At 39.8% G+C, this 22,342-nt stretch overlaps 1 protein-coding gene across 2 annotated transcripts in view; it reads right to left on the bottom strand.

Annotated features, from left to right (window-relative positions):
- Positions 1 to 22,342, bottom strand: part of lsamp (limbic system associated membrane protein) — a 1,200,168-nt gene that overhangs the window by 923,372 nt on the left and 254,454 nt on the right. Inside the window, exon 1 of one of the 2 annotated variants that reach the window (XM_051958404.1) lies at positions 9,148 to 9,334. The exons of the other annotated variant lie outside the window; for it this stretch is intronic. Within the exon in view, the coding sequence (XP_051814364.1) occupies positions 9,148 to 9,214 (67 nt within the window). The 5' untranslated portion in view covers positions 9,215 to 9,334. Of the gene's footprint in view, positions 1 to 9,147; positions 9,335 to 22,342 lie in introns of those variants that run through there. 2 annotated transcript variants of the gene reach the window in all.

Consider the following 22,342-nt stretch of genomic DNA (forward strand, 5'->3'; position numbering starts at 1 on the left):
TGTCATAGTTACAGTGACGCCATGCCGCTATACCGCAATGATGCAGAAATCTTTCACAAATCCGTGGATCCAGATTATAAGCTGCATCACTGCCAAAGTCTAATGAGGTGGTCCCTGTGTCATTTCTGACCTTTCCTGACAATTACAACCAAATTTGTTATTCTGTTTTGAGTAATGTTACGCACAGGTGGAGGACAGATCAACAGACAAAAGGACAAACATACAGCAATTGTCACATAACTCCACTGTATTCCTTGGCAGGGTAATAAACTAGAACTGTCCTCTAAGCCCAGCTTTATTAATTGCTCCCTCCTCCTCTCCTCAATGACTTCATCCATCCTTCAACAAACAGAACAGCCACTTATCAGATTTTATGATTGTGACACATCTGTATTTTGCTAGTCTTTATCTCCTGTCCTCTTCATTTTAATCAGCTCGCCATCCAACAAAAGCAACAGAATCTAAATTCTACGAAATTCTTTGAAATGGGAATCCACCAGCATGACACAGTGACAGAGGTGATTTTCTCAACAGGATTACCTGTTTGAATGAAGGCTTAATAGAAACTGGATATGTGGATGTGTTTTAATGGGTAAACACTTAAGCCATGCAAACACCTTTAATCCTGTAATCCTATAATACAGTCTCACCTCTTTTTTATTGACTTCACTGACTCTTAAGTAAAACAAACACCCAGCAGTTTATTGGGTCATTGTGACCAAAAAGGATACACTTTCAGTAAACTGTGTTGGCTGCTGACAAAGATGCACTAATAATGCTGAACTAATACTCTTCTGTGCTGCAGGGTGTTTGCACTTCAGCCAAAGGTAAATCAAAATTCACCATGTAATTGTACTTATAATCTTTACTGATTACCAAACTCACAAGGTTTTGTCTAGACTTTATCATTATTATAATTTTCATCAAATCTACTATTTGTTGCTACTCATTAAAATGGTATTAGGATTGTGTGGAAACATTGCTTAAGGACATTGAAATAATACTTTAAAAAATACATAGTCAGTTTTAGAAGTTATTATGAGGGAAATAATGTCATGTATTTCTTTTTAATTACAGTGAAGCAGAATAATTTGAAACCCCTCAAAAAAAATCACTGCTGAAAGGAGGATGCCACTCATTCTGTCACTACTGTGGTTGACCGCCAAATGTATCTCACTCTTATCCACTGGTAAAATGATTTCACCAGGCAAATGGCTAAAGCAAAGCAAATTGTGATCTTTCCAGAAGTAAAATGCAGACACAAACAAAAAAATTATTCTGAAAATGTGTGGATTCAGCTATGAGAGTCGATAGCTGCAACACTGGGAGCAGCAGATCACGTTGAAACTGTGTTCAACAACGGACAGGGAAAATTATGCCTTTTGAAGTGGCATCATGCAGGAAACTGGTCTGATAATGCAGTGTAATGTAATGAACAGATGGGTGATATATTAAAGGAAAAATCTGAACTACTTGTCCGATAGTGATCTGATGGTCAAACTGTGGGGGAATTTATCTTTGGTATTTTAAGAAGGAAGGGTGACTGTAAAGCAACAGAAAGTTTTTCCAATCACCTATATCCTATGATAAAACGTTTATGTCCTGATGGGAGTGGAAGTGCAGTATGAAATTCATGTAAATCATATGCTATGGCAAGTCCATTCATTTTCCATTTTCTTCTGCTGATCTGGGGTTGGGTTGTGGAGGCAGAGATGAAGCACATCATTCCAGATGCCCTTCCCCTCGGCATCGCTTTCCAGCTCTTCATGTAGGGTCCTGAGATGTTCCCAGGCCAGACAAGATATATAATCCCTCCAGCGAGGTTTGGGTAACCCCGGGGTCTCCTCCCAGACGGACATGCTCGGAAAACCTCCAAAAAAAGTCTCCCTGGAGGCATCGGAATCAGATTTCTAAACCAACTAAACTGGCTCTTTTCCAGAAGAAGCAGCAGCTCTACACCGAGCACCGTCCGGATGTCTGAGCTTCTCACCCTATCACTAAGGCTGAGCCCAACCACCCTACGGAGGAAGCTCATTTCAGCCATTTGTACCCGCAATCTCATTCTTTCAGTCACTATCCAGAGATCATGACCACAGGTGAGGATTGGAACGTAGATAGACTGGTAAATCGAGTGGTGGTGAAGGGAGCTATGGAAAATCCATCCATCCATCCATTAATTTCCACTTATCCGGGGCCGGGTCGCGGAGGCAGCAGGTCGTTCCAGATGTCCCTCCCCCAGTGACGCTTTCCAGCTCTTCCTGGGAGATGCTGAGGCGTTCCCAGGCCAGGTGAGATATATAATCCCTCCAGCGTGTTCTGGGTCTGCTCCGGGGTCTCCTCCCAAGCGGACGCGTTGGGAAAACCTCCAAAGGAAGTCTCCCTGGAGGCATCCGAATCAGATGGCCAAACCACCTCAACCGGGTCCTTTCGATGCGAAGAAGCAGCAGCTATACTCCGAGCTCCCTCCGGATGTCTTATAGCTCCTCACCGTATCTCTAAGGCTGAGCCCAGCCACCCTACAGAGGAAGCTCATTTCAGCTGCTTGTATCCGCGATCTTGTTCTTTCGGTCACTACCCAGAGCTCATGACCATAGGTGACAGTTGGAGCATAGATGGACTGGTAAACTGAGAGCTTCGCCTTACTGCTCAGCTCCCGCTTCAACACAACAGTCCGATACAACACCCACATTACTGCTGACGCTGCACCAATCCGCTATGGCAAATCACCAGATGAATTCCTTTAATTGGTAAAACGTAACTGAATCAGGTTTATCCATTAATGTCACCCATTTATGTTAGATGTGCTTACAAAGTGTCTCCCAAATTAACAGTTTGCATTGTTGCAACCAAATTTAAGGAAAGTCAGCTTGAAAGTACACCACTCTGTACCTTTCTTTACTCTGTTTTCCTGCTCGTGAAAACAGTGGTGGAGTTGCAGCAGAAAAAAAAATCAATAAGATAGGTGATCATGATATCACATGCACAATGCTAACGTGTATGATCACAGAGTCCCCCGAAATAAACTGTCATCACCGAAGCAGAAAGATAAAGAGGATTTATTTGACACAGTGCTTCATATACACGTTTTACAATGTGGGGATTCTGGAACTATATCAGCTCTCCATCATCAAAACACCAAATATCTTTTGAAAGGATAATGTTTCATCCCTCCTGTAGAATTCCAGAGAATCAATACCACCGTGGAGCTGTTCTGGCAGCACATGGTGGCTCAACACTTAACCAAGACACATTGTGCTGGTTTTTCATTTAATTTGTCGTCTGTCTGTATCTGTGCGTAACTACACCTACACCTGGAAGTGTGGAAGTGGGTGAATACGCTAACTGAAGTGTCTAATTTATACGGATAAAATATCTGACACAACTGTGCATTGCTTATTCAGCCAATCAACTGTAAGATCCAATTTGACAGAAAATGCATCTCACTAGCTGCCCCACACAAAGCAGACACATAATTCCATTTCCTTCCATTACAGTCAGTGCTAAAAGTACTCTCAGACTGCCTAATTCTTGGGAATGAGAAAGTACTATGCCGCATCCACAGAAAATCAACTTTGTGTTCATTTTCACTGCCCTCCAACAAGGAAATTAAGTCATTCCATTAGTACATGAATATACTGAAAGTGCCATGTGAAGAAGATACAAAATGAAGCAACAAAGACAGAGACTTTGAAGGACTTCAAAGGGAATTAGAAATTAATCTGAATTTTAATTTGAGGTGAGAAACTTCATGAGCTTAATGAAAGAGGACTAAATGTCATAACCCAAAGCACTCAGAGACATCCGATGCACTGAGTGGTTGCCACATCTTTACAATAATTATTCCAACAGGTTGGCTAAGCAATGCCAAGACCAAAATACCTGTAATTATTAAAGACATTGTGAGAAAAAGAAATTCCAATGTGGGAGATAAGAGCTAGCTCTCTTTCCTCTTGAAATGACAAGAATATGTTTCTCACGGTGTGAGAGGAGATAACAGCAGAAGAGCCCGCAACTCAATAGTCACGACAAGTTTATCTGAAAACCACCAACAGTGAGAAGAACTGGAGCACACCTTCAGCTCCAATGACAGATAAATTTCTCTCTTCCTAAATCAACCGTGAAGTCCTCTGTTGCCAAAGAAAACACATCCTTGTTTGCATGATTCTATAGTCAGTGATTCCCAACTCGCCGAGGTTGGAGCACCAATCACCAGAAGATGTCAGAATCAGTGAAGTGCAACTTTTGCAGCAAATTATCTGCTAAAACCTGGAGCCAAGAGGAGGAAGAGGGGGACATTTTTATCCTCTGTGGAATGAAAAGAAAAAAGGACACTTGGCTGAGTATCACTTATAGTCGCTTCTTCCTACTCAATTGTAAATACATCTCTAACACTAAAAAACTGTATATTTCTAAGTGCATTTATGATAATGTTAGAGAAATTATGCATTTCCAAGCATCATTTCACCGTCTAAAGCCTTTGGAGTGCAAGCTTTGTCTCCTGTTTAAAGCAGGAGAAGACAACAAAGACATGAGTTTTTAATTCATCATCAACAGTAAATACGTATCAATCAATTGTCATTACCCATTTAGTGTATGATTTTCAATAACTGGCTTTGTAGCTAGTAGCAGACACAGATATTCACTCAGGTGTATCCTGAAGATATTACAACTCTCTATATTATGACTTTGTTGAGCGATCCCACAAACTTGTGTTGACTGATACCAAACTGCATCGCCATCACGATTTGATTTGCAAGGAATACACTCAAAAACATTTCCTCAAATGCAATGAAGCAGACGTAATTTTCTTCACTTGTGTCATGCAGACATTTGACCTATCAGATGGAATCTTCCATACATGCATTCAAACAATTAGGCCAATCAAATGAAACCCCAGCTAGCAGTCGGACACCCTCAGCTTAATCAATGTGAATCTGGTGGCAACTTTAGGAGATATGATGGCCAAAGAAGGTGAAAAAGAGTGAGAACAATGTCAGTAGACATATCTGTTGATTTTACAAGTAACCCATTAACCCATTAAAAAGAAGAAAAAAATGTTTTTCTTAAAGTCATAATGTCTTACTGAAGGTGTCCACAGGCAACTTTTTGACTCACCCCTTCCTTGCGTTTCTAAGTTGTATAACTTTAGGCAGTGCCGTCACAAAGACCTGGCCACCTCCCGGGTTCCTCAGAGCTTCATAACTACCAAAAACATTACCAATGGAACTCTTTAATTTTGTCTTTAAAGACTTTTGACTGTTGTTCCACATGTTTCTTGTGCCGTAATTCAAGCCACGGCTTCCTACCAAGCGTCAGAAAAAATTGCATAGTAAAAGCAAGCATTATGTGTCGTTATAATCTCCATTTATTTTATAATGACAATTTCATAGAACAAAAAATCTATAGCCACTTTAATTTCATGAGTGATTTATCAAACAAATGCATGTTCAAAGTATTTTTTTTTTTTTTTTAATCAGTGGACTATAGAATGTCTGGGGTCTCGGCTGACAGTGTTCCTGCTAAAACAGAAAGACAGAGACTATTGGGCTAAAAAGCATTCTACAATGTTTGGTAATTTATCAAAGTCATTATGTCATCACAATCTTGAATAGTGTTATCGTACATCGCAGATTTGTCATGCAGGCCAACCTCAAACCGCTTTGTTTTTCTGTCAAATCTGTCAATCTATTTCTTGAGACATGTATCTAAGACTAGAACAGATCTTTTCAGAGGCAATGCATCTTTTATTTGTTCAGTTTAGTTGAGAAAATTAATGAGAAACCAACAACGCAGTGAAAAATCGATTATAATTTCTACTTTAGCAGTCAGACTTGTTAGAAGGAGACAAAGCAGGTGGAACAGTGATCTACCTGTTGGATTGAAATTGAGGCTCAGCACAGGACAAATAGCCATTCACTGAAGGAAGTTGCTCAGCTGATTACTCGCTTTAAATGTCAAATCAGTCTTGGCCTGCATGCTGGAGTATATCAATGCCCATTTTTTGATGAGTGTTTCCTGTCTCGCTCTGTCTCCTCTCCATTGGCTGCCCTTCATGAAGCCGGCAGCAAACCAAATCAACATTCAAATCCATTGAAGGCTGAGGAGACGACAGCTTTAAAGGAGCTCCGCGGTGAGATGGGCATCGCTGCCGCACCCCAGAGGAAACAACAGCTCAGCCGGCACTTAACGATTTTACTGTCAGTCATGGGCACGCGGCTTAGGAAATGATTCCGAGATAGATATAAACAAAGGAGCGGAATGATGGCTGAAAATCACAGGAGCCATGAGGTGTATTGGAGGATGAGGCAAAGTAAAGCAAGTATAATGGGTGAAGAAGAAGAAGAGGAAGGGAGAGTTGGGAGGATGAAGAGGGAGGTTTACGTGTGAGCAAATTAGAGGGAAGTTAGTGGGGACTGAAAAGACTTAACAACCCACTGAGAATGGATTTAGTGTGAGAGGTAGTGATGGGAATCCTAACGATGGATCTTTTATTCAACTATATTACATTCCTTCTCTCCCTAACAGCTCAGTTCTTCCAGCAGGTAAGCATAATAGGCAATTATACGGTACTGCCTGGGAAAGAAAAGAAAAGAAAAAAAACTTCACAGAAAGTGAGCTGAATCAGAATTTAACAAATTATCTTCCAATGATTCAGGGTTTGATAAAAAAGGAAGTAAACAAGGCTATGGATCAGATTTCAGTGGCAACTTTTAAGCAACTTCCAAAAGTCACTTCTGCTAAATGGAACAAATCTCTCCAAATATAGGTGCTGATTTAACCAATGAAAGCTTGAAGGTGTGATTTTGTGCAGTTGTTGTGATGCCTTTAGTAAAACAGAATGAGATGTCAGTTAAGAATAGTATGTTCAGAAAATAATTCATGGCAGGAAAGATATTAAACCCAGTCCCGCTGTCCTTCTGTATAATCAGCAAGTCCCATGATTTGACTATATTGTGATTATTGTTTGAACAATTTCATAAAACAGAATATGGCATCAGGATATTTAGTTTAATTAGGGGCATATGATGGATTGGGACATTGCAGAGAGACAGTAAAAATGTCCACTTTGCAGCAGTTTTGTTCGAGAGTTGATTATAGACGGTGAAAAATAAGCAGAATTCAGCAATTCCACCTTGAAACTGCAGTGTACCGATGACAGTCTCAAAAAGAACTACTTATGTCGACTTGCATGGTGGGACTTTCTACATCACTATTCTTCCTTGGTTTCTGGTTCACACATGTATGTCTGAATTACTCCAATATAACAGCTAGAAGTTTTGTAGCACAGAGTAGTTTACGGTGTCTGAGCAGGGCTGAAGATCAGCTGGTGTGCTCGAGCTGCAGCAAGTAGAGGAAAAGTTAGATAAAAGGAAGGGCTTCATTGATTTGCACATTCTAAAGGAAGAAACGGTGCAGAGTTCAAGGCACGTTAAGGCAGCAAGGAACTGATAACATGCAAAAAAGTCTTCTAAGTGTGTCATTTTGTTACATGGGATTTAAGTTTAAGCAGATGTTCAATAAGGAATCAGTTCACTCACATTCTGGCTCGATTCATCTGTGTGTTCAAGGCCTATTTTCCCTCCAATATCCTCTCTGTCACTTTGTTTTCCCACGGTGTCAACATCACTTCATCTCAGCATCACCGCTCTCATCCAATGATCTGTCCGACCGCACTCTGCGAGCCAATCAGCCCACGATCCCTGTTCTTTAAATTCATTGCAATTCTGTCACTCTTCCTCCCAGGCGGTCGGACATGCATCCCTCTTCCTTCAAATCTCCATCTCATCTGGATGGCCGGGGCGTCTCTGCCAGTCCTCATCAGACATCTGCTTACTCTGCTCCACCACCACCGGCGTCTAGACTGCAGAGGTCCTGTCGTCATCTCCTACCATCATCTGGGACTCTGCTCCCTGATGTTTCCACCTCATCAGAGCCTAACCGCCAAAACACACTCATGTTCCCACAATAAACTTTTGTTCTCCACTCCTTATGATCTCTCCGTATTGAAAAGCGCTTTTTTGTCATTTCTAAAGAAGTGATCTTTTAGTACTACAAGCTATGAAAATGTGTCACCTTTGGAGCCTATTGTAATCGGCATAAATTCAAGCTGTTCACTATTTCTGTTGTTCATGAATAACATAAACCTTGTTTCACATTTCACAAGCCTCTTGAGGTTGAGTGTTTGATGCTAAAAAGGCAGTAATGGATGGGAAACTCCAATAGTATAATAATAGCAAAAGAAAGTCACTCAGTTTTAAACTGAAACACATTCCGCAACTTCTGTGCTCCACAACAGTCGATGGTGTTTCTCATTCACCGATTTCCTCAGAAAGTCAAACTCATCACTGAGTTGATTCACTACCCAGAACCACGTACAGAGCCAATGTATTACTTACAGACTGAAGAGCAGTGTTATATGATGCTGATATTTAATTCTTAAAGTGGACAGGAGGGAAACTCCTTCACTCATCCATGGTATCACAGATTGTCCCTCTCATCTACCTCAAACAAACTCTACACTTTAAATTCTCCCTGCCAGCAGGAGAGTCAGAGAGAATCCAACAGGTCTGAAGTGATTCATCAACCTAGAATATCACTGTGAAGGTTGAAGAACGAGCGAAAACTTACTTCTTTATAGATTTTTGTTTTTGTACACACCTACATATGTAATTGAGAAACAAGTTTCCTGAATACCAACAAGTGTGTTGATCTTTCAGTCCAGCAGCCTCCACATGTCCCTGCTTTACTCCAGCACTGAAGGAGACTCTACTGAAGGAGACTCTACTGAAGCTGTCAGCTGCAGCATCAGCCTCCAGTGCTGCTCTCTTCTGTCACACTCACTCCGCTACTGTACATGCAGACTGCTGTCAGCTCAGCTCCGCTCATCAGCAACTTTATTCGGAGCAAACAGAGCTCAGCTGGAGCACAAGCAGGGCTGCAGCCTCTCTGCCATGTCAGGTGTTTTCAGGAGGGGAGTCACTTCACATACCTGCACAACTCCAGTTAGCACCACACGGACAGACGCACATTAAACATCCACCGGAGCTGTCATTTTTTCCCCTCACATCTCAACTCCGTTTAGTATAAAACGTCAGGACATGGAATGAACAAAAAAAAGAAAGATAAAAGAATGAAACGACCCCTTGCCTTGAAATCCAAAGAGGAAAGCGACCCCGGTGATCCACACGCTGTGTATCCAGAAGTAACGCATCATGTCCGGGACTCTTCCAGACGAAGCTCCGTCTCCAGCGGCTAGTTTCCAGGAGAGAAAGCTGCAGATGAAGCCGAGCGGAGGAAGAAATCCCGGTCTGAAGTGTAGCTGCTGAACACCAGAGCCGGAGACTCTATCACCGCTTCTTCTGCTGCTTTCACACGGACATTAGCGACCCCTACCGGAGGGCTCTCCCTCAGAAAGAGGAAGTGTGTGTGGGCTCTTCTGTGTGTGTGTGGTGGGTCAGTGTGTTCCGACTAAAGCTGCTTTTTATGGTTCAAAACTGACTGCAGGACTAAGCTGGACAAATCCAACACATTTCATTCAGCATCACAACCGGGATTTTCTCTCTCGTTCCGCCTCTCAGCAAATTCACAGCTGACAATGAAACGCCAGTGAAGAGGAGAGAAATGTGAGAAGGAATCCAGGTGGAGTGTCACCAGAAGATAGTGACTATAATACCTGTGTTTGTGGTGATATAGACAGTTCCCAAAAATATCTTTGGTAAATAAAACATGTAAGTCAAAAAAATAATGAATAAAAACATACACTATCCAGTCAAACACAAAGGTCGCACACTTATATTTTGTTGGACCACCTTTAGCTTTGAAAACTGCACACATTCGCCGTGGCATCGTTTCGATAAGCTTATGCAATGTCACAGCATTTATTTCTGTCCAGAGTTGCATTAATTGTCTACCAAGATAAATGTTGATGGTGGGAGAATCGGACCGCTATGCAAAATCTTCTCCAGAACATCCCAAAGATTCTCAAAGAAGCTGAGGTCTGGACTCTGTGGAGGACAATCCATTTATGAAAATGATGTCTCATGCTCCCTGAGCCACTCATTCTCAGTATGAGTCCCATGAATCCTGGCATCGTCATCTTGGAACATGACCAGAAAAACTCCACTGATGTAAAGACCTGGTCATTCAGTATATTCAGGTAGTCAGCTGACCTCATTCTTTGGGAACATAACATTGCTGAATCTGACCAACCCCAGATCATAACCCTAACCCCCACAGGCTTGTAGGCAGTAGCCATGATAGTGAATCACTTCATCTCAGGGTCAGGCATATGGGTTCTGTAAAGTGTCTTGAGACGATTTGACTGTAATTGACGCTATATAAATAAAATTGAATTGAATTGAATTGAATCTGCCTCTCTTCTTACCCCGATGCCCTCATCACTTTGGGACAGGGTAAATCTGGACTCATCAGACCACATGACCGACCACATTTCTTCCTTGAAGACGATGATTAACCACTATCCTTCCAGGTTTAAATGATGAGTTGGATGGTTCTTAACCTGATTTTAGTAATTTTTGCAATCCCTCTTTCTTTGCTTGATGCAGGCCAAAAATTACACTTTTCTGAAACTGATTACCATCTTTTCTATGACCACAGGATATGTCTTCCAACTTGCTTAAGAAGTGAGAACCTCCTCACTATATCAGCTAGAGTTAAATAAGTTGTTGAAGCTGAAACATATTCATCACTGCAATAATTATTCAATGGAAGATTCTTACCAATTTGCTTAGTTAAATCCAGGTGGTGACTTTTTTTTGGACAGACAGTGTATTTTACCAAACATTAAAGGTGCCATTAGGTGGAAATCCATTGATAATGCATTCTGTGGTAGATTTAAACTTGAAAAGTAAACGCATCTTTTACTTATGCCATTTCTCTTCCAAATAGAGGAACAGTTATGACAAAAAAATAATAATTCAACTGTTTTGCTTTGCTCTGTCAATCACAGAGGCAGAGAGAGTCTTCTTCCTGAAGGGACCGGGCACAGCAGCGGCTCAGCTGTGTTAGGAGCTACAGACAGTACGATAGCCTGTTGAGTTTTTCTTGTTTAGTTTTGCTAACTCATTCAATTCAATTCAGTTTTATTTATATAGTGCAGATTCACAGCACATGCCATCTCAAATCATTTTGTCTAGCAGGTACTGGCCTTATCAATTATACACAGAGAAGACCCAACAATCCAAAGTTCATTTTTGATCATTCTTGTAGTCGTTATTTAGTATCTCAACATTTTATTAAAGGTCCCATATTACCCCGTTTCCTAAGAAGTTCATAAAAGTGTCACAATTCCCTTAGTGTTTATTTCTAGTCCCAGCTCAAAGTAACACACAGGTTGTTAATGCTACCTTGATGTAATAGCTCTGGTTTTAGCCCTCTTCCAAAAAGACTGTTTTTCTGACTGTCGCTTTAAATCCAACTGAGCTGCTGCTGCCCACAACCAATTTCAAGAAGAGTTCCACAAGCACACCTCTCTGTGGCAACTCAGTTCAGTGAGTGGAGAGGAGCCAAAAGGAGGAGGAAGAGTGAGTCGGTGGTGGTTATTTATCCTGCTGGGATCACAACAGGCTGTAAACCTGAACTGCTAATTCAGAAAGATATGATGATATGGAGAAAGGAATGGAATGAGGGGCTTTCATTATGTGGGAAAAAGCTCATTTTACATAACATGGCACTTTAAAAAGAAAAAAAAAAGTTGCCTCTACTGTAACTATCATAAACTGCACCAAACCTGGAAAAAAAAACAACACACTTTCTTGCCTGAAGAGGAGGAAGAGGACTCAGCCGGGGGCAGCACCCAGGGGCCAAATTATTCAAAATCCAGTTTTTCCTAAAAAAGTGCAAGAAAAGACCATTCTCTCATCTCCTCCATAGATCTGTTGCAGTCATCAAAAACTGCTTCAAGCCTCCACAGATCGCTCCTCCAAACTTGGATGCAGAGATACCACTGGTCATTATAATAGAGCCTGAGGAAAAACTGATGGAACCAGTTGTTTTATTGCACCTATCCACAGTATACTGGATAAAACACAGGCTCTAATGATTGCAGCTTCACTTCGAAGGTAATGCTTCTTGAATCAGTGTAGAATCAACAGCGACAAGCTTGATCAGTAAACACCAGGTAGCAGCAGTGATGATTTGTTATTTAAAGCTAACAGTTGGAATCAGTTAAATATATGACTGCACAGTTGACACTTAGAGGGACAAGATGATAATGCAGTCCCAAAAACACTCTGATTATTTAGTTGCAATATTTAGTTTTCAAGACGCAGAATACAAAGTGCTTCAAAGATACATTGAACTTGCCAGCAGCTGCGTTCTAAAATGTTTACAGGAAGTGGGATGGATTTTTGGACGTGTAACCTCATTCTGAAAAACACAAATCCTTGGAGCCACAATCTTTTTCCAATATTATATATGTATGTTGTGTATTTATGTCTAAAGTTTTGTTCATTTTAGTTTCCATCTGTGAAGCTCCCACCCACGAGATCGTGTGGCACAGGTGGACTGTGTTCGGAGGGTTTATTTACATTCCCCACCTGTTTCCATCACCCTGCTCATTTGTATTTTAGACTCAGGGGAGAGGAATACTGTTTTCATTATAACATGCCAGCAGCAAGAGAAAAAAAAAATTGCAAAGGTCTGATGGAATCCCACTGAAACAACACAGTCAAAAATACTAAATTGGCAGTCAAAGTGAAAGACGTGAGCGCTGATTGTCAGAGACAATTCAGGTCTTGTTTCATATTGGAGTCAAATATCAAAACTTCAGCCGTGTAGACGAATGTAAATGATTTCCAGACACTCTCTACTATCATGCATTATTCACGGAACCACATGACATCAGATTATCTGACATGCTTTATAAATCAGGATTCATTATCTTTATACTTTCCGGAGTTCTTTTAATAATTTGGCTCTTATTGCCTATCTTCACTGCAAGCCAACCCTGTCATTATAGACCATATCTTTGGCTGCTGTGTGAGTTATAGTGTACGCACAATAAGAATAAATCACAGATTATTTAGATACAGACTGATAGAGCAGACAAAAAGATGCACAGCTTCCCACAGATGACTGTTCGTAATGAGGACTTGTATGGCAGATGGTAGAAAATGACTTTGGATCAGTTAGTTTCTTTAATATCTTTGCAAAATACAAAAGTGTTACCAGTTCTGGAAGAGGACATTACTGCCACATGATGAAGGAAACATGGTTAATGTAGCAATTCATTTCAGATTATAATTCAGAATTTGTACAATTTTTACAGTTGTGCAATCAGAGAAATCACAACCATAGGGGAAAAAAACTATCCTCCTCATTACACTGTATTCATTACAGGGGAAAAAATCTGATTCATTTAACAGAGTGCAGTCCACTCATGTCCTGTACTGAACACAAAGGTCAATGCTTCTCACCTCCAAGTGTCTCGATTCATAATTAATTTCCAGCCCACAGTGTTTCTGTCCTCTAGCAAACTTTTGGATGTCTGTGTGAACGCCTCAAGCTAATGTTGGTAAATTTGGAGCTGCACTGACTGAGAGGAGAAGATGTAAGATATGAGGAGAAAACCAGGGGATGTGTGGGTGTGTGTTGTGACACAGAAAGATCATGAGAAAAGAAAAAAAAGTATATTGTCCAAGATACACTCTCAGAGCATATTTGCATGTTTAAAATGCTAAGTAATTTTTAATGAAGGCAGAGGAAATAAGAGAGAAGAAAGAAAGAATTGCCTGTCAAAAAGACAGAGAGAAAAAGAACAAAGGGAGTTATAAGTTGAAGAAAGTGATCTGTGATGGTTCCCATGCAGATATCTCTGTCTGTCTCCCACCTGCGACATGATGGATGGTTCAGCGAGACAAAACAGTTACAGTGTTTCCGCGTCTCATTTTACCACCACTAATCACTGCTGCAATCTGGAGGTGTTTCCAGTGGCATCTGATAGAAGACTTTTTATTGGTTTAAGCTTGTGTGAGGAATTTGCATAGTGACTTGATCTTGTTTCAGTATGTCATTTTAAATATTCCCCATTTGAGGAATTTTCACTGGCTATTGATGGTACCACAAAGGACAGCAAAAAAAAGAGCCCAGAGCAACTGAAGTCAACTGAACTATAATCACTGGTACGGCAGTTATAAATATGTTGCTAAAGCTGCACCATGTTTCAGGTATGATTATGTCTTAACAGACACCGACTTGATGGGTGTGGGTTCAAATTTCCTTTAACATCACATATGGAATCCCGTTGGGAGCAACAAAAAGTGGCCTCCGTGTTAATGGCAGTAATGGCTGGTGCAATTAGCTGATAATGCCCCCATTAGCCTCTATATTGAAGTTACACCTTTATTTGCATTGCAGAAGGAAAGACAGTTAGCTATAGAAGCTATATTTAGAACAGATACCTTATGGTGAACTGCTACCTTATTTATAATTATTCCTACAACGTGTTGTTCTTATTGGGACTGATTTGCCTCGACTTCAGTTGGTGACAACTGTGAACCTCCACGCACTGAATCAACTGCATCAACTATACCAAAAGTCTGAAAGTTTGAGCAGGCCAACTTCATCAATCAAGTATCAAGTATCAAGATAAGTTTAGAAAAGATCCGCATTGATTTACCTTCTAAATATGAAACTGTACTACACAGCACTCTCTGCACCCTATGCTGTGACCTCCAGAAGTGGATCATTTACGGTGCAGTTACAGATGCTCTGCAGTACTTGTACTTGGGAGCAAATGACTCTTGGAGCTCCAGTTTCCAGTTTCCACTGCTGTTGGTCTCTGTCCTGAATAAAGAGCTCCTCTGTCTATTTCTAGTGTCTCAACCCTAGTGGTTTCCAACACACCAGAGTTGCAGCTGATTACCTGCTACTCTGCTGTTTGATTTATGGCTGTTTTGCAGTTATTATACATGAGCTCGTTGCTGTAACATGGCAGGTCTCGGCTGGCACAGAAACCCTATGAGAGCTCCTCTAAAGATGCTGGTTTCGAAACACTTTGCTTCCTGATGGAGAGGCAAAATGACTGCAGAGCAAAGCGTCACGTTCTGGTTTGGATCTAGCTGACTTGTGTTGTACTTTGTCTCTGGGCTTTTACTCCCCAGAGAGAGCTGGATTTAATTGCTGAAGAAGTACTCATTAAAACCCACGCAGTGAGGAGAGACATTAGTCTACATCTAAAAGAATGACATTAACTAAGAGTTAATTTAAAAAGCAGTGAAAACTTCATTTTTACTCAATATTCTAGCAGTTTCTAACACGTTACTATAAAACAATCATTTGGTTTCATCATCAATTCATTGGTGCATCCAGGACTAAGTGTAGTTACAATAAAACAAATCAGAAGCCAAAATCTATTGCAATAAAAAGTTAATGACAACCAAAACAAAATGGTGTAGTTAGTTTGTTATCTTCATATAACAGATACAATCCCTTTAAAAACACAGAAATTCGTCACAGGGAATGGCTGGCCCAATCCCCAGAATATTCATCTGCAGATACCTGTTTGTTCACATGTGTGAGGATGACTTTTACTGATGGGATGGAGGCAGAAAAACAACCGGAAAACCTACGAGACAATGTACCTCAGGATACTGGCGGTGTCTCTGCGCTCAGTTCTCTGCTGCCAACTAGAAAGACTGCAAAGAGTAGGACCTGCTGGTGCCAGACTGGAAAAATCACTGGAATTACAACAAATAAATCTGCAGCTTTGATAAACATTCACCTCAAGATCAAATAGAAGAAAAGAGCAGGATTAACTGGACCAAATGCTCTGCTCTCTATAGAATAAAAAAAGCTAATACATTTAGAAAAATGTCCTCTCCATTTGGCTAATTACTGTGTTTACTTTTAGTTCGATTTGAAAACAAGCATTAAATATTATTCAGGTAAAAATCAGCCTTCTTTGTGAAAGGGGACGGAGCTCATGCTAATTGCCCCCTGCTAGCGGTCATTTCCCCAAACCTCTGCAGTGGAAAATATGCCAGGTTGAAATATACCAGAATTATCATTAAGGTACTGCAGCTTAAGAGTCATTTTCACCGCATTATGGCAGCAGAAGAGGAAATGAAGGAGGTGTTGATCATCATTTGTTTCTTGATATAGCAACTACACAATTGCTCCATACTAATTACAGGTGCATTGTTCTTGGACTTAACTCCACTAGTTTTTTCACATATCTTCCATTAGTATAACACATTTTCAGTAAATAAAATAGCAGTTTATGTCCCCTGTTTGCTGCATCACAGGCTGCTGGTCAGGCTGGATAAATCAGTTTTCACTGTGCATTTTTGGTAAACATGTCACGAGTGAAGTAAAACCAGCAAATCAAATTCCAGATACACTAACTACGTGTCACTTACATGGACGTAAGTCTCATCTCACACAAAGGACTGCATCCGACACAGCACTATTCAACACTTAATAACTCCAGACCTCAGGTAAAGCGTGTGGAAAGTTCAGTATGTGAGGCAGATGAAATAAAAATGACCATCTGAAGAGCACAAACTCTATCAGCACAGAGTCATAATAGACTGGGGTCACCTTTCCTGATCCATCATTTCGCTCTCATTCATGTCCTGCGAGACCTTGTGCTTGTCAATAGCTCAACCGGCACAAATGATTATTGCTGCTTGCTGAGCATCAGTGGAAGACCTGCAGTGAGGAGTTTATAGCAGCAAAAACTGTTTGGGTTTAAATGATAGTGAGGTTGCAGGTCGGAATGACACCGTGATCCTCGGTAGAGAATGAACATGACGTATAGCTGCTGCTTGTGATGTGATATTAAATGTTTCTGAAAGGAAAACCAACAGAGAAGCTGATCACCCAGAATCAATGGTGAACAGCACATATGTAGCATATTAGTGCCATAAACACACAGATTTCAGCATCTAAAGAACTGGAATTTTACCTGCATTTTAGGATCCAGATGTAGGTTTAGAAAGATGCACATCAGGCGACAGCAAAAAATAAAGAGAGAGAAAAGACAAAGAAACAATCAGATTCCAGACATGAACTCATTTTAAATATTAATTAGCGCAGTGATTCTATACAGGAGCAAGGTCAAACAATATAGGAGCATAGATGGATTTTGTTGGGGAGACAGAGGAGGCAGCAGTACTGCAGTCCAGCCCAAACCAGCTGCTGGAAACTGTTTACATTGCAGTTCTATCCCCAATCGACTCCATCAAGAGGAACACCAAGTGGGAACTGTGTAGGTGGGAAAAATGCTGAATATCACTTCTAACAGATGCTGAAAGCCTCACAATGACACTGAAAGTAACTCTGCATGACAATAAAGTGAAGAGAGGAGGAGAGAGTGGAAAGACAGAAAGGAAAGAGCACTAGTTTGTACAAATTTCACTGGTGAATCAGCGCTGAAAGGGATAAACTCTAATGTGGACGATGAGAAAGAAATGATCAAGAGCAACATATAAGAGAAACTTTCAAATCCAGTTGTGATTCTACATGAATAAATTCTTTGTTTGTTTTGTGAGTTAAGACAGCGAGAAAAAGAAAAGTGCTGTGTTGTTTTTTTTAAAAAAAAAGATAATTCTTCTCAGTTTTCTTCACACCGCAGAAGGTGGCAGTCTTTGCAGAAACTGCGAAAGGAAGGTGATCATTCATTAATTTTCACGTTCTTACGTTTGGAAGTTAGTTAGATTTGAACCCCTTGATAAATCAAGTGGAAGAAAAACTTCAGTTACAATGACTGAAAAGGTAATGATACAAACTTCATTCAAGGTTTGCTGAACTTTATGCATACACAAATGCATATGCCACCAGGGAATGTTTTCAGGAAAATAGCATCGAACCAACATGATGGATTTTGTTTAAGACCGTCTGAATCTGGTGCCGCTGCGTGTGGTTCTGTCTGGGGAGTTTGGTGAAGAAGAGACAGACAGAGCTGAGATCCTTCACCGTATTTTTAAAAGTTCCCCTTATGTGAGGATATGACATACATTTAAAGTGGGCATTGCAGGGTGCTGGCCAACATAACATACGTTTCCTTCAGGATTCTTTGCCACATTAACATAAATTAAGTCCAAACTTCAAACATCTTCCTGAGATCACACAGAACACTTGGCTCCGCTGACTGAAAGCCCATCTAAATTCTATTATCAGGTGATTTAATGTTCATTTTCTCCATTATGAACGGTCATCAGCTCACCATCTGCTGGGTTACGGCGCTGATCAGCTCAGCAGACACGTTGTGGTCTAATAGGATCAGACAGGTGTGGAGACATGCAGAATAAAAGAAAGAAAAAGCTCTGTTCCAGTGAGTGGAGCTGAACTGGAAACATTGAGAACAGATTCCTTCTGTCTTGATGTTGTGAACATTAAAAGAGAAACATACAATATTGGAGTAGGGTTTGTGGGGTTCAAGAATGATCTTTCATTCCTGATGAATCAGATTTAAAAAAAGAAAAACGTCTTGATAAACACGAAAGAAAGCACTGCCTTTTATGTAATATACATTAAAAGCACAACAGGTCATACTTCAGGCTTTAATCAACTGTATTTAACTACTTATGATTTCTTTATGACATTTTCAATGAAAAGGCTCCCTGCCTCCCCTGCCTCCCCTTCCTCCTCCCATTTGTCTCTCTTCTTTCATCTCTCCCCAAGGGGAGTCACTCCTTCCATACTAATGAGCCATTTCCTGCACTGTCCTGCTGTCCATCTCCCTCATTTCTGCCTCAACTTTGCAGCATTTGGTGCACATAAAGCAGGAAAAATGCACATTTAAAAACGTCAGACATCAGATTTCATACAGAAAAGCACTCTTGTTCTTTACAGGGAAACAGTCATGCTTCCATCACTTCAGAGAACATTACAACCATACTTTGGGTTATGAATCTGACGAAGTGTAACGATTTCTAATTTGAAATCAAATTTGTATTGATCAATAAATTGCCAGTGACACTGAATAACCAGTTTAATGTTCACATCAATCCTTTCTCGAGATGAAAGTGGTTTTAATGTGGCTTATTTCTCTATCACTGACTTCACTGTTGTAGTTAACTCCTGGACAGAGTGCTGTGTGTTGCTAAGATCACGCACTGGTTTTACATTAGAGGATTCGTGATTAGCTCCTAAAGCACAAATAGAAAATGTGTGTCAGTGTTTCCCACTACAGAATTTCTAACTTGTGTAAATGTAAGAATATGTCTGAGTCAGAAATATTATTAATTAACTGTCTGAACTGCTTTTGTCACTGGCGATGTATCATCAAACTTCAGGGTTCTTGTGTAAAAAATCCATTTCTACCTCTGAACTCGAAGTGGAAGGTATGTTGCTTAAAAATTCTAAGTAAGCTGAATGTGATTCCAATCATTCTGGCTCTGTGGCCTCAAATATGAATCAGAAACAGATCTTTGAATGATAACTCTGAGAATTTCTGATATAGCCCCAAATTTTGGCCCCCAAACGCAAGATCCCTACAAAACGATTTGTGTCCATCACATGGGGAATGCGCACACACACACACACACACACACACACACACACACACACACACACACACACACACACACATTACACCCCTGCTCTGACGCTGTGTACGGAGTGTGTGAAGTGTGGAGGCGACCGTCACAATGACTGATTTCTCTTCCCTGCTTGGTTCCACTCAGCTGCCTGTCACTGACTCTTCAGAAGAAAGCGTTGGAGGTTACAGATCTATTTATTGAAGCTGGAGCATTTAACAGTCCATAATATGACAACCGGCGTGAACTTTCTAACATATGAGGGAGAGTGTCAACAGTCTGGATCTGTCTGAGTATTAAAACCTCTCAGAAATAAACCTGGCAGCAGACTCAGCAATGACACTCTTTCCAACTTGAGGTTGTGTCCTTCAAAAAGTTCCATTTGGCAGTTTTAGTAAATGTGAGAGGATTTACTACACACGGGGATGCCTCTGTACAGCTTCTACTGTTCTGTGATTGAGTGCAGTGTCAGTTCAGTCATTTTGCACCTACACAATAATAGCGTATATGCATAAACAAGACAGCAATAGCAGTCATGCCTACCCACACTTGCGGACACATACGCACACACACACACTTTACTAAACCATGAAATGATCTCGTCTGAATTGTCTCGTCTGTGACAAATTAAACTGTATCCATCTGGTGTCTCTGTGGAACATCAAGTGTTGAAATGTGTAGGAGTCTGGTGTTGGTAGAGTCACAGATATTATAGCAACAAAACAAAAATTAGATCGGGATTGGTGTTGTGTGTGTGTGTGCGTGTCTGGAGACTACACAGTGATTGTCCAGGATATGCTACTTCATGTACTGATGTGTTTACAGAATCCTCACTTATGGTACATCACATTATAGATGCTCAGACACAAATGGAAACCTAAAAATAGCTTGCTATTTAGTCCAACAATATAAACACTTCTACAGATGGGAAAGGATGTCCAAAGCTTTCAATTCAATACAATTCAATATAGTATTTTTCTCTGTAGTGCAACTAAAAAATATATATATTCCTGCAGAATGCCTTCAATAATTGATTATCATAGATGAGCACACAGAGTCCTGGTGGACCTTCTGTATTCTGCCTTGCGGCATAAAGATTGATTTCTGCTTTAATGAAAAAGTAAAATACCCTCAATAAATATACAGTATCAAACCCCACACTATCTACTAATGCTGACCTCTGTGTTGTAGTTGATTGTAGTCGCAATATATTACACAAAAACAACAATGAAAGCCCTGCCTCTACGGACTGGTCTACCGTCAGACCTCGGAGCTATATATATTTTTTGTCATATCTCACAGATGATTTATTGAATTCTTCCAGTTGTTCATGACTTTGTCACACATTTTATTCCCAATGACTTCATATCATTGTTTTCATTTTTTAAATGATGTACGACTGAGCAGTCTTGGTGGAGTACTGCGCTCTCTGAGTGCCTTTGTGGAAGCTACAGAGGGAGGGACTGAGAAGAAGAGGTTTTGTTTTGCTTCACAGAGCCTCAAAATTTGTTTGTGACAAATTTCAAATATACACTGTAATATATCCTTGGTTGACATTGGTTCTGATTTAGAACATAAAGGTCAGCTAGATTTGAAATTTGGAGATGCATAAATATCAAGGGAACTACTTGCACATCTATTTTAAGAAACAGGCATGTAGGAGAAGAATGACTACATCCAACAGACACAAAAACCGGAATCCCGCATACTGTTTAATTTGCAAACATACATTTTTTTAAAGCAACATTTTGGAACTAGACCTTCATCAGTCAAGCAAATAGTACTCGGTACACTCCAAAAACTCAAAATCTTACCAAGTCTGTTTGTCTTATTTTTAGTCAAAATGTCTCATCCCACTTGATTTAAAATAAATTCACTTAACAAGCGACATTTCAGAAAGATGGAGGGACTCGTTTTAAGACAATGCATCTTAAATATCTTGTTAAGTCAAACAGTCTTAAAATTATCTTGTTTTGAGTTGAATTTTACAAGAAAACTCAAAATAAGTTTAACCCTCATGTCGTCCTGAGGGTCAAATTGACCCGTTTTAAAGTCTGAAAATGTGGAAAAGAAATGTTTTCACAATGAAACTTCTGATGTCCACATTTTCAACATTTTTGGGAAATCTTTGAACATTTTTTTTGTGGAAAAAAGAAATGCTAAAAATATTTCTTTAAGAACATTCACAAAAAAAATCAACCAAAATCCAGTGAATTTTGTTGGATTTTGGTAGATTTTTTTTGTGAAAGTTCTTAAGGAAAATATTAGAAATTTTACTGATATATATGGAATCACTTTAGATATTTTTTTGGAAAGATTTTTACTCATTTTTTTGAAAATATTTACAAGAATTTTCTTACCAAATTTGGGGTATTTTTTTTAAAATAAAACTTTTAAGGGAAACTTTTAAGGAATTATTGGAATTTTCTTCCTGAAGGTTTTGCAAATTTTCAGAAATTTAGGGAATTTTTTTGTGGATTTTTTTTGGATTTTTTCAGACTAGGAAACTAGATTTTTTGGTGCCCGTAAATGAGAACAACAGGGGGGTTAAAACATCTCAAATTAGGAGGTTACATGAAAGTGAAAATCTATTTTTGAGTGAAAAACTGTTTTTTTGTTTTGTTTTTGTTTTTAGCATGTCTGGCTTATTTTAAGACACGTAAGCTTGGCGATCCTGTTAAAATATAGCTTAAAATAAGTTTCCCCAGCTAATTTAAGATGTCAAGATTCTAAATATCATATCTTATTTAAAGAAATCTTACCAAGACATTTTTCACTTCTTCTATTGGCAGATTTTTTTTCACTAATTTCAAAGTAAAAGTTCCTTGAAATAAGTTTTT

The sequence above is a fragment of the Acanthochromis polyacanthus genome, chromosome 13 (assembly GCF_021347895.1).
Source record: "Acanthochromis polyacanthus isolate Apoly-LR-REF ecotype Palm Island chromosome 13, KAUST_Apoly_ChrSc, whole genome shotgun sequence".
In the NCBI taxonomy this organism is placed as follows: Eukaryota; Metazoa; Chordata; class Actinopteri; family Pomacentridae; genus Acanthochromis; species Acanthochromis polyacanthus.